General features: G+C 38.9%; 1 protein-coding gene across 1 annotated transcript in view; it reads right to left on the bottom strand.

The window, feature by feature from the left end:
• FCHO2 (FCH and mu domain containing endocytic adaptor 2) overlaps positions 1–10,420 on the bottom strand; it is an 86,239-nt gene extending 75,819 nt beyond the window's left edge. The window contains exons 1-2 of the mRNA XM_058824511.1: positions 10,251–10,420; positions 1,539–1,630 (exon numbers count right to left, since the gene is read on the bottom strand). Coding sequence (XP_058680494.1) covers positions 1,539–1,630; positions 10,251–10,277 — 119 coding nt within the window. The 5' untranslated portion in view covers positions 10,278–10,420. The remainder of the gene's footprint in view (positions 1–1,538; positions 1,631–10,250) is intronic.
• Between the last annotated feature and the right edge of the window lie 2,847 nt (positions 10,421–13,267).

The raw sequence follows: 13,267 nt of genomic DNA, 5'->3' as shown, positions 1-13,267 counted from the left end.
GTGCTGGAAGAACTGTCAAATTTGACTTATGTCAGTATTATAAAGCAAAGAAACCAAGTCAGATACAGTAACAAGTTATTTTCTACCCGTTTATGTAAGATCTTTCACCTTAGCACCAATATGAATAAAATGGAGCATGCCCAAAAAATACAACATACAGGAGACAAGAAGCAGAGTGAGTGAGACGGTTTCTCATCTAAATATGGGGGTAAATCTAAACACAAAGGTTGTAAAACCAATAAACTCAAATGTCTCCAGGTAAGGTACAGCTTAGGTCCATGATGTGATGGTATAAAAACTGAATGATTACAAAATTAAAGAAGCTATCAAAGGAAAGATTCAAGAACTCAGACGATAAAAAGCAAATATTAAAAGTGCAAGTTTGTGAAGCATTAAGCATTTATACTGAATGTGAACAGTGTGATATCCTTCTGCTTAATCGAACTCAGGTTTTCACTAGAACCCTTTGTGGCCTCATAATTCATTCTCTGATACTGGGGACTTGAAAAACAGAAGATTCCTTGGTTGTGCAGTCTTTACAAAAGGAGACATCACCTTTGGACTCTGGACCTCACCCGTTTCTACTTAGTGAAATGTTTTTTTTGTCATTTTCTCCAATTCACTTTGAAATGACACTAATGTTAGTGCAATGGAGTATCTGTCAGATTTGTGGTGGTTATATTTTGTGGAAATTTGAAAGTACTTTTTAAACTGAGATCTATTTGAAGCCAAAACTTAAATTTTGAAGAATTCCAGTTCGATAGCTTCTACTGCAAGAAGCCAGCAGTGAAACAGGTCCTCGTTCAATTCCTTGCAACTATTTTCCATGTGTTATCTAGTGTCAGTAACTAAGGAAAGGCAAAATTCCGAAGTAGGCATATAAGTGATTTTGTTCAGAAGGGAAATCCGTATGTTCAATGCAGCAATCTTCTTTCACAAAGAACTAAATGCAGCACTAGATCACCTGTTTTGAAAGCTGTCATATTTTCAGATTTCAGTCCTGTTTCTTTCATCCAATATAGAAGAACTTGTGTTATTTTCTGCATATTATTTTCTTGTCCTTATGTATTACCCTCTTTAACAAAGCTGTCTCAGCTTCTGAAAGTATAATTTTTTAAAGTTTATACCAGAAGTTGCTAATAGCCTAATTCCAAATCTATAGTAACAACTTTGTAAGCCTAATAATTTTTGCAACTTTAACCTATCATTTTTCTTCCTTTTTCTTCCAAATGAAAAATTTGGATTAATTTAAATAAACTGCTGGACACCTAATATGACACTTCTGGATTGTTATTCTCATCTTTAAAATGAAACCTGAAAAATTAGAAGCTTATTATTAACTGATGCTTAAGCGTTCCTATTCAGTTCTAAACTAATGAAATAAGTATAGATATTCCTGTAGAATGTGAGAGGTATATTAAAATAATTGAGTTTTGATAATTGAATTTTGTTTACATATTTTGCACACTACTGTTAAATATAATGACAAACAATAAAACCTACAATTACTATATTTAAAATATAGGATGAATACTTACCTTTCTCTAATAAAATCTGCTAAGTCCTTTGTTGACAAATGTCCATGTTTCATATTGTGATAGAGGACATCAAAGCCATTGTTCCTTTCTCCCTAAAGATAAACAGAAAATAAAACTCTGAAACACAACATGCTGAACCTATGCATTTTCATAACTGCTTTTCATTTTAATCACTTCATCAGAAGTTGTTTCTTATGCTTCAGCTTTTTAGCAATTGCTGTTAGTTTCCATGAATCCCATATATGTAAACTAAACTAAGATCATCTCAGCTGCTACTACTACCATTCAATCTATATATTTCTAGGTTATAGTCAAAGACATTTCTGTTGTAGATTTCTAGGGGTCTTGTACTGTTTCACTTCCCATCAAATTAAACACATCCTAAATACCGTACTCTCCATTTATCCTCTTATCTCTTTCATTATTTTACATGAACTAAAATTCAGTTAGGATTACTTGACATCCTACTTCCCCAATCCTTCACACTTCATTTCTCTTCTCCTGCTTTTTGTAAAACTGGTTAAAAAAAATTGAATATTTTCCTTCTCACTCGTAGCTTCTCTATCTAGTCTCAAGATATTTTCCAGTGAGTGAGGCACACCTCACTATTAAAACTAAGACACTGCTCTAAGCACTGACTAATAAACTCAGCCAGCTTATGACCTCTGGCACTATGATGAACTTCCTCCTTACAGCAAAAAGCAACAACAGAAATGAAAGAAAGGCAAGGCACAGCATCGTAGCACCGCTACCAATAAAGTTTTCCTGTCAGACCAATCTATTCCCCTTCTCTCTCACAAAAGCTTCAGATCCATAATGATGCTTCACTATAAGGTGCAAAGTGTGCCCTCAGGAAAACTGCATGCATGTTCAGAGTGGAAGGGAAAGAACAGGATGTATAGCATAGAACGGAATAGACTATTTCAGCTGGAAAGGCTCTACAGCAATCATTTAGCCCAACTGATTGAGCATTTCAGGAATGACCAGAAGTTTAATCATGGTCTTGATGGCATTGTCCAAATTTCCCTTAAATACTGACAGGCTCAGGCCACTGATCACCATATCTAGTTACCCCATTCCAGTGTTTGACCACCCTCCCAGAATAAAGAAATTCCTCCTAGTGTCCAATCTGAATCTTCCTCGATACAGTTTTCAACCATTTCTACATGTCCTATCCTTACCTCCCAGGGAGAGGAGATGGGCATCACGCTGCCAATTTCCCATGCTCAGAAAGCTATAGAGAGCAATTATACCTCAATCACACCTCAGTCCCCTTTTCTCCAAACTAGAAAAGCCCAAGGTCCTTAGTGGCTCCTCACAGGACATGTCTTCCAGCACTCTCATCAACCTTGTAGTCTCCTTTTGGATGCATTCAAATAGTCCCACATCATTCTTAAAATCCTGAATTTTTAACAAAGGCAGGTCTATACTGTCAGTGAGAAAAGCCTGAGAATTTGGTCTTATACTCTTCCAAACATTTCTGCCTGTTCAGTTCTACAAAACTTTGTTTATGCAGCCATAGCGCAAACCTTATCAGGGAAATTATGCAGCTGGAAAATAAAGCTGGCAAATAAAACCAAGAACCACTGATCTAGATCACTGCAAGGAAACAAACAAGCTGTATTGCTCAGCAGAAGAGGGGGGGCTAGGAGGAGAAGGCATTCAGGGATCTGCCGTCTTAATAGGGAGAAGTAGTCATGGTGGATGGAAAAACTTCACAGTAGCCATGGTATTAAGACCACTTCCACTAAGTTTCAAGTTGCCTTAAAGGACACCCTAGGGAGACACATAAATTTACAAATAAGAGATAACTGAAGGCAATTTGATACAGATTACTAGTCAGGATTATTTGCTTTACTTCTTTCAAGCATTGGGAAAAGCAAAACCAAAGGAAAAAAAACACCTTAAAAAAATCATAGTTTCCATGGCTGCAGTAAACTGTAACTTGAAAAGCTGCACCAAAATTCAGATTAGTTTGGTATAAGTGCAATTACAGTCTATAAAAAGTACAAACAAAACTAAACAGAACATATGAAAATATAGCAAACTCTAAAAGGACTCTCCACAGAGCAAGGCTTTTACAAACTTGAAAAGTAAAAGAAAGATAAGAACACCAATTAGTAGAAAATTCAACTTTATTCAAATGTTCTCCTACTCAAATACCAGTCTAAATAGTTTCTTTCCCCTTTCACCCCTATTTAAACATTTTTCTTTGTAGTTTAAAGCCCAATAACTCTGAATACTGGTGCACTAACTTATTAACTTTAGGTAGTTACTTAATATAAACCTGGAATGCCACTGCATTATAATTAAGACTACACTGGTATTTCCAATTAGAATACAGAATATAATTCTTATTTAGCTTCTCAAAAGTTGTTACTGTACCCTAATTTATAGATAAACATTTACAGATAAACGTTAGGCATTGCTTCCTGAAAAACTAGTAAAATTCTTCTTTGTGAAATGTTCTTTGCTTTAAGGTGTTTTTTTCCAGCTAAACCAACATGTTACCAAAATGTGCTGAATATAGGCCACTTATAAACTTTTCATAATGGCAGCTTTTAAATGGGCCTTCTCTACACTGGAGTTCCTTAAATTTCCTGCCAATTTAGAAATGCAGGAAGGATAGCACAGCCATGACCCAGCCTCTGGCTGCAGCCTTCCTGATAAACCGTCAGAAATGTAACCACACAAATCTTTAGAGAATGAAATGAGCCTGAACAACCAACTGCCATCATTATCTTGTTCTCTAACTGTAACTGAAGGTTACTGCAAAGGAAATAATTTTTCCATTTAAATTATGTTTTCTAATAAGTACTATTATTTTTCCTGACTTCACAATGAATAGTAGAAAGCACAACAGAGAAACAGATACTTTCCTCAACTGAGTCCCCTGAAAGCCTCATCTCTTATACACTATCAATGGTTATCGAAGGTTAAGAACCTATGTGCAAAAGACATTAAAGTTTAAACAAAGCAGTAAGTCAAAAGCAGGCTCACAGATTTGAGGGCCTATTCGATTTAAGTCTGGCACACCTAAAAGACATGTCTTCACTTGTAAATATAATGTGAAGTACAAGGTATATTACCTGTATCAGGCTCTATCTAAAAGCACAAACATCCAGTCTTCAAAACTCTTCACATGACCAACAGTTCCAAAGACTAACCTGATGACGATTCTGCTCATGTTTGGAGACATGTATGTAGCCAAACCAAATTAAGTACACTGGGTCAATGCAGAAAGCTAGACAGCCCTTCCACAACTTCTCCATTTGATAGTTATATTCATAAAGAGCAGCAATCAGAGTTAAGGCTCTGTATTTCGCATAATGAGACAGATGTATGTGGTGGGGAAAGGAGAACTTGCTTAATTTTGAAAAGCTAAGTATTTATCCTCCTACATGCACATATGCCAGCAACACTGTGTGTGTTTTGGCTGTATTTTCTCAACATTTCTCCTTCCCATACATACTGTATAGAATTCTGTACATGGAAATTTTGTGTCTTAGACACTTTTTCTTCAGTGGGTGTTATTACTTGCTCCTTTCTAGTAGCAGCAGTAATAGTTGTGATCACTGGAAGACCATTACTGGCCTACTTAAAAATAAACGAATGCAGCAACTAGCAGAGGGAACTGATGAAACCTTCCACTCCCATTAATAAGCAAATACCATTCACTGGTATAACAGACAGTTAAGTCAGATGCAGATTCTTCTTCCACAAGTTGCATAGTGGAGAAAGACAACCTTCTGCTGTCATGTATAACATCAAGCTCTGGGTAACAGACTTCCAGATCAGTTTAAAAGACCATTCTGAATGAATTTTTTAGGTAAATCATGATCTGTAGAGGGTGATCCTGTCATTAATCAATAAAAAAACAAATGTAAAACTGTGTATAAGAGTGGAAAATGTAACGGGTCCTCTCTCCATATAGGCACCATTTGATTACTCTGAAATCCATTAGCAGTTTTCTCCTTCTTACTCAGAGCTAACAAAACTCTCTTCAGAAGATGGTGTTTGTTGTGAGATTTCCTATTCTATACTAGTGTAAGAAACCACTTCCATATCTACAGCATAGATGTCCCCTGAGAGCAAGTCACTAGAGAAAGCAAGACTTTAAATACAAGTAAACACTTAAATAAGCCTACAACGAAGCATTAGTGACCAACTTCATACTCAAAACAAATTTAAGTCACGGAAAGCAAGAACAACCAGTCCTTCCATTCCCCTTCATCAAGAACTAGTTGCAAAGATTTCCTCATGGAAATGAAAGTAGCCCTGTCAGCAAATGTGCAGTCAGAAATCAGTATTTCGTTGACTTCTGCATAACAGGAAACACATTACAGGAACTCTGCGGGACTGAACTACTTAAAATACTTCACGTTTTTAAGAATAAGTTTGTTTGTTGCAATAAAAATAATTCTGAATTTAAAATGCACATTTAGTAAAATACCCAGAAATTTCTAGGCAATCTGAAGCAGCATTTATTTCCTGTATTTCAAATCAAATTGTTTCAGTGCAAGCTCTGTCTCCTTTGGATTAAAACCATTCAATACTAATATCTCTTAGTGTAAAGAAGTTGTACTCTGTTACATCATTTTCAATTTACCCAGTCCAAATAACTGGTTACATTATGGTTTCTCTGACTGGTCAGATACTAAATTCAGGACTAGGCAAGCTTATTTTAGATGCTCTGACAAACACTGTTGTCATGTTCTTTAAAGTGTTAATCCTTGCTGCAGTTTCAAATAAACAACATATCTTCCAAGATTTCTACCTAGAAAATTATTTAATTTAATGGGCCCTGAATACCTAAAAATACCCATGTGATTAATATTATGGCCTTACATTTTTGAAAGTTACGTATCTGTAAGTTTCAATTTGTGAGTGTCTGAAAGAACTGTAGAAAACTGAGAGCACTGAAATGTGAAAGAAAAGCAGTCATTATCTGCTTACACAGGCAATGCATCTTCTTCTGTTCTGAAAGTTTTGAGAAGACTGTCAACTTCAATTTTCACCTTCCTGTTTCAACCTATCAAATAAAGATCAACTCCAGAGAAGCTCTATGCATATGAGAAAGGACAGAGATTTCCCACCACATATAGGTAATTAAAAATATTTAAATATTTTTTTAACTAACAGATGGAAGGCAGCCAACTCATGCTACATGCACACATACAGAGAGGATACTAAGTAAATATTACACAACAGCTCTCCTGAAACAGAGCATCCAGCTGTATGCCCAGTAGAAGAGTAGTGCTGCAAAGACATATGAATATAACTCCAGATGTCAACATGGCAAGCCTTTGTGCCACTCATATACTCACAAGTTTGTAAGACAATACATTCTTACCCTTAATAGAGCAAGCTTCTTCACAAAGCTATAATTATTAAACTGGGATACTGCCAACCTTTATGCTCCACAAAAAGTATTTGGGAAAAACAAACCCAAATCTTCAACACAGCCATTCTCAAAAGCTACCAGTAAAGCGATCAATTAAAGAAATTTTAAAAATTGTCAAAGCCAATTTATACATACGTTTTTATATGCCAGAACTTCCAAAGTTATCAAGTACAGAGTTACACAGAAACCAGCTTCAGCTATTCACAGAACTTCCAATAGTTTAATTAATTTGGTTAATTTTAAACAATTCATAAACAATCACTGACAGGTTTGGAAGGTGCTTATTTTTCTTGACTTGTCTTTAAACTGTCATAAGAATCACCTGCACTGTTAAGAAAACTGTAAGTCAATGATAAACAACACTTTCTATACTTCTATACCAGTAACAGTGTACTCGAAGGGACAAAATGTAGCTATGTTTAACAGAAATGGTTTGTGATAGTGTTACCTTTAAATTACGACATTGTTGTGATGTAGCACATACACAGCAGTAAGCATGCAGTGTTTTATGACAATACTAATTAGGAGTTCGGAATACTTGGACATGTGACTTGAATGCATAAAACTCAAGTCATAAGAATCCAAGCCACTTACAGCCTGTACTACTTGTTCATAACTTTTGATACTCAAAAATATCCTCCTGGCTTGGAAAATAGCTCTAGAATGCATTAGCAGACTCTTACATTTTTGAGGCAATAGTAAATTTTTAAAGTGACAGTAGAGGAGTCTGCACTCCAGCTTTCCACATCCTGAAAACAGTCTTATTTATCTCTCATTGACCTCTTACAGAACACTGAAGACACAGCAGGCTCATCCAATTTTCTTACATCCTCTCAGAACAACAAAACCAAAGTGTGGAATTATTTTAACACTTTCAAAAGCAGTGCAAGAGGAAAGCCTCAGGATAATTTTCAAGATTTACAACAAAGAAGGTAAGATTTGTTTTGCTTACATGAGCACATTTAGGAAGACAGCAGCTTAAATATGTGTAAGAAATTGATACACTCATACAGATGTCACTCCCCTTTTCAATAAAGTCCTTTACATAGATGTTGACAGCATCTATGTAAAATAATTGAATATTAATTATGTTTTGGATACATTTTTAAATCAGTGCTTTAAAAAGCATACCAATCCTATTCCATATATCCAAAAATATTTTGTCTGGAGTTACCTAGAAGGGTAAGGAAGAAATGACAAGACAATCCTCATGAAGTTTTACATACTATCACCTTCCTTTCTCCTTACAAATTTCTATTCATTATTTTTAGCCATTATGCATTCAGTGCATTTTCATGTATCTTCTAATTCCCATCTTAACTTTATCACCACAACTGAGAGCCTACATGGATTTGCTTCCCAAGTCTTCCAAAGCAGTAGCAATTCTGAACAATAACCTATTCTGAAATGTTAGTGCAAATGAAGACGACTAATGATTAAAAATGCACAAACCTATAATTTATGCCTAGTTCTGAGGATATACAAAAATTCAATACTTTCAGGTTTTACAAAACCATCATTACAGTTAATCTTGGAAAATATTCATCCACAGCAGGAAACACAGAACATTCCCTATGCCTTTTAATTTTACTTCTATACAAAATAAAACTCTGTGTATGGTATCACAAAAATTTCTTGGTTAGATTTTGCAAGTTAAGACCCTGTCTAATGTCTTTATAATCACAGCAAGACAAACACAAACAAACTTCTTGTCCTATCTTGTGTCATTTCTGACATACGTGAAAAACCTGTACTAACAGAAGAAATCACCCATGTCTTGGCACTCACTGGTAAACCACACTAGGGGTTTTGCTAACAAAGCTATAGGTACAGACTCTTTAAAGCAGAAAGAGAGAAATGAGAACCTGAGGTAGGTATCTTCCACCTCATAGTTGCTGGAAGCGTTTGTGAAGACACAAACGTGGAAACAGAACATACGGGAATGGACCACTGCCTTCACCAATTTAACTGACTTACTAACAAAACAAAACAACTGATCAGACAGTTAAATGAACATACTACAGTACATCATGAAGTATAATGAAGCTTAAACTCAATTTCAGTTGTGATAGCTGAATAAACAACTTCTGTTTTGCTTTAATGTAACAAGAAGACAGAGGCTTTTCTAACCAAAATGCGTCTTTTTATATTAATTTTAATCTTATTTTAATGAAAGATAAAATTCTTCCACGTTAGTTTATTACTGATCTCCCACACTGAGACTTCAAATTAAGCAGATTTGTATGCCAAGAGAGCAAATCTAGTATCTCTGGTCATTACATTTTAATAGTATGTTGAAAGCAAAGGAGTCAAAACTAAACATAAGACTGCAAATAAAACATAAACTTGAGCTATGCCCTATATTCCAGAACAGTGTAATTGTGAAATTGGTTTTTTCCTGAACTTCAAGCATAACTGTTGCTTACAACTAGAAACGCATGCGTCTAAAGATATTTTCACTTCAGGCTCAAACAAAAACAATTTTTACGTTTCTGCTACATCTTGGTAGAGAGGCACAAAAAAAAAATTAAATAAGAAGCAACTTTGTAAACAGTCTGGTGACTATGGGAACACTTATTTTAATGTTTCAAACTAGCAAAGGTCAAAATGAAAACTAGTTGCATGTCACACGAAACTCAATCCATTTAATTTTTTTATCCATATATATTTACCCACTTCAAAAAGCAGATAACTGCGCAGAGATGACTTATATGATCGCACGTCCAAAGGAGGCTGGAAAGCCTGTTGTTTTCCTAAACCGGCCGCTGCTCGGCTGTACCTCCTCACGGGCACATAGAGACGAGCTACCGGTACAAAAGCACGGAGCGCCGAGGCGCGGTTTTCCCTTTGCCCGTGCTGTTCCTCGCACAGCACCACGACTCACGGCAGCCCAAGTCACCCCCCGGCACCGTGCTGACTGCGAGCGTCGGACCCCTGCGCACAGAGTGGCGTCCGCGCATCCCTCGGCCCAGCGCCTCATGGCAATACCCACCCCATCCTATCCTGTCCCATACCACCCCATCCCTCTTCCCGCCGTCTCTCCGCAGCGGAGCCCGAGCACGGCGGCGCGGGCACGGCCGGAGGTCCCCGTGCCGTACCGCAGGTTGCAGGTACTCCGCTCACCGCGGCCCAGCCCCGCCGAGGCGGGCGCAGCGGGCACGAACCCCCGGCCGCAAGGCCCCGGCTCAGTCCCGGGGGTGGCGTAAGAGCCGAGGCTGCTCTCGCAGCGGGGACTGCGGCTGCCCTACGCCGCGCCCTGCCCCTTCTGCCCGCGTCGGGGCGTCACCGGCCCCGCGGCGCTGCCCTACCCAGAAGCTCTCCACGAAGTACGCCATCCTTCCTCCGCCGCCCGGCCACCGGCGAGCCCAGCCGCGTCCGCCGCAGCCGCCGAGACGCGACGGAGGAAACGGGCGCCGCCGCCGCGTTCCGCCCTTCCCGTGACGGAGCAGCCGCCGCCACCGCCGCTGCTCTCGCCCCGCCCGGCCCCGCGCCTGCGCTCGGCCGACGCCGCTGCTGCGCAGGCCCGGCAGCGCTGGGGGCGGCAGGCGCCCTCTAGCAGGGGTGGCGGGAGGCGCGCGCGGAAAGCTCGGGCTCGCCCCGTGAGGGGCGGGAACGGCCGCGCGGAGCGGCACCGCGCACCGCGGCGACGAGAGGCCTGCTGCTAGAAGGGTCCTCACCCCGCGGGTCCGGGCACTGGTAGAGGCTCCCCAGGGAAGCCGTCACAGCACCAAGCCTGACCAAACAAGCGTTTGGACAACGCGTGTCACGAGGACGGATTCTTGAGGATGTCCTTTACAGGGCTAAGAGTTGGACTCGATGATCCTTCTGTCCCTTACAACTCAGAATATTCTGTGATTCTGTGAAGTGGCTTCACAACCAAGTCTTATTCCAGCCAAGTAGAGTAAGGTCCTTGAAAGCAAGGTCCTTGATGATGACTAGTCCTGCAGGGAATTTTGCTGATAAACCATAGTCTGCCCTCCTAACAACATTGTCCCACAGGATTTTAGTTCCAGTGGCATGCTCCTAACAAAGATGCGTCTTATCTTAAGGCAAAGTGTCTGGAGAAACTGATTAATTCAGGTCTTCACCTTCTTCAGTGATGGTTCAATCTGTAGGCCATTCCTTGACTCAATACAGAGTATTGGCCAGCAGGGGTGATGCCAATTATTGGTCCAGAACACAGGGCCACTCAAGTGCCACCTGTGGCCAATCTGTACCTGGCTTGTTTTCCGTGTGTGTATATACATATATATGGATAGACAGACAGACAGATAGATAGATTAGATTAGATAGATAGATAGATAGATAGATAGTCTCTGTTGCAGTGTCAGCACCAATGGACTCTTTGTCGAACTCTCCAGAGTTCCTGTTCTACCTTAATAGGGTAATTCCTTGCCCAAGATAGCAGTTATGTTTTCATTATCAACTAAAACTAGAGGGCCAGGTCTAAGCAGTAATGTGAGGGGCTGCAGCTCATTTCCCAATGCAAACATGTGGTAAGTGCTCTATCCCAACCTGACCTGTGGTTTTGTCAGCACAAAGTTCTATCCAAACCAGAAAAAGTAAGATGGTGATATTGTCAGATGAGTGTTCAAGGAGCTCCCCTCCCTTATGGAAACTCTGTTAGTTCTGCTGTGAAAAATCTCGCCTTCTTTCACATTGACACTAACGGGTTTTGCACTTTGTTCTGTATGTTATTGGGTAAGGCATAGAGCAGAACTTCCAAGTCATCCCTCAGAACCTGATGAATTCACTAACTTGTATAAAATTTATGCTGATTAAAGACGTCCATGAAAGAAAATGGTTAGGAAAAATGTCATTCAGAAGTTTACAAAGCTACAGAATTTAATCTAGCTTTACTACAGATATTTTCATGGAGGATGAGCAGTATCATTCTGAAATGGTATTACAATTATTGGTAAATGGCTGTACCTTTATTCCATCCGTTTTGTAGCTCCACGGTGAGTTTAGAAGTTCCTTTCTTTCTAGCAATGTTCTCCCAAAGTTCCAGTGTATGCCAAGTTGGTAAGTTGTCAATAAAGAGAAAACTCCTGTATCTTTCACAGGACAAATTTCTTTAAAAGTCCCAAGACTCTTAGATCTGGATCTCTTTCTTTTGATAAGAGGAGCATGTGTACTTTCATTTTAAACATTAATAACATGCTGTAGTGATGCAGATAGGTAAAACTTTACAGAAGGAAGCCTTATGAAATCATGGCTCATTCCTGTTACTTTGGCTAAGTAGAAAAGACCGCTGGGAGCAACTCAACTGAATAAAGAGATAGAAAAACAAGTTGTATAACCATTGTGCGTTAACATTGTTGTGTATGGTGGTTGGTTGGATAATGTTTGTTGTATTTTAAAAGTATGTAACTGATAAAAGGCTAACTGCTTAAAAATACCCGGGTTTTGCAATAAAGGAGTTTTCTTTTGCACCTGCCTGGGGACACTGCATTGCTGTTTTGTGACACTATAGGACTACATTTGAAGAACACTTCTTTAATTCTCTTTTTACTTAATATAAGTAAGCAGTCTGCATTATGATCTGTTAAAAAAAAAAAAACCACAAAAAAACCAGGGACATGATTACAGTACATTCTGCAGTGTGTACTACAATCTATAAGGATGTACACCAGGACAGACCAGATAAATGCCACATGAGCAGAGCTGAAGCTTTTCATTCCATAGCAGATAGACATACACCTTTCACAGGGGCAGATACTAAGCTATGACGGAAGCAGTCTCAGGTTCACTTCTACATTTCACAAAGAAGTTCCTGTCTTCCATATTTTCAAAGCTATATAGTTCTCCCATATGTGCTGCTATAGTAGATATGAAGCAACTGTTGCAGTTCTTCAGCAATCTGAATCCATGACAGAAATATCAAACCCATCCTCAGGTTTTCAACCACTTTCCACATAAATTTGAGTGAAATGCACAATCTTAATGTAAAGGCACACTCCAACATAGGTACAGTTATACAGAAAAACACTTTGAACTGTACCTATGTTCAGTAGGTACATGATTATATGATCAGGATTGAGATTACATTTCGAGATTTTTCTACACAGAGAAATCCATAATGGACTACTAAATGTGGAGACAATGTCCTTTTTTCTGGAAGTCTCTGATCTGCAGTTAGTGAAGTCTTTGAAAATAGTGTCTTTGCAATAGTGTCATTTACAGTTCTCTAATCTTATCTCTTCCCTAGGTATTGGCTGCAAAGGACCGGACACTAGGTTAGGTAAGACTTTTTGTCCCAGTACAGTCATTCTTTTGTTCTCCTTCTGTAATGGAGGCAGAGAGAAAGGGACATTATTTTGAA

The sequence above is a fragment of the Ammospiza caudacuta genome, chromosome Z, assembly GCF_027887145.1.
Source record: "Ammospiza caudacuta isolate bAmmCau1 chromosome Z, bAmmCau1.pri, whole genome shotgun sequence".
Classification (NCBI taxonomy): Eukaryota; Metazoa; Chordata; class Aves; order Passeriformes; family Passerellidae; genus Ammospiza; species Ammospiza caudacuta.
This window is presented reverse-complemented; position numbering and strand designations above follow the sequence as displayed.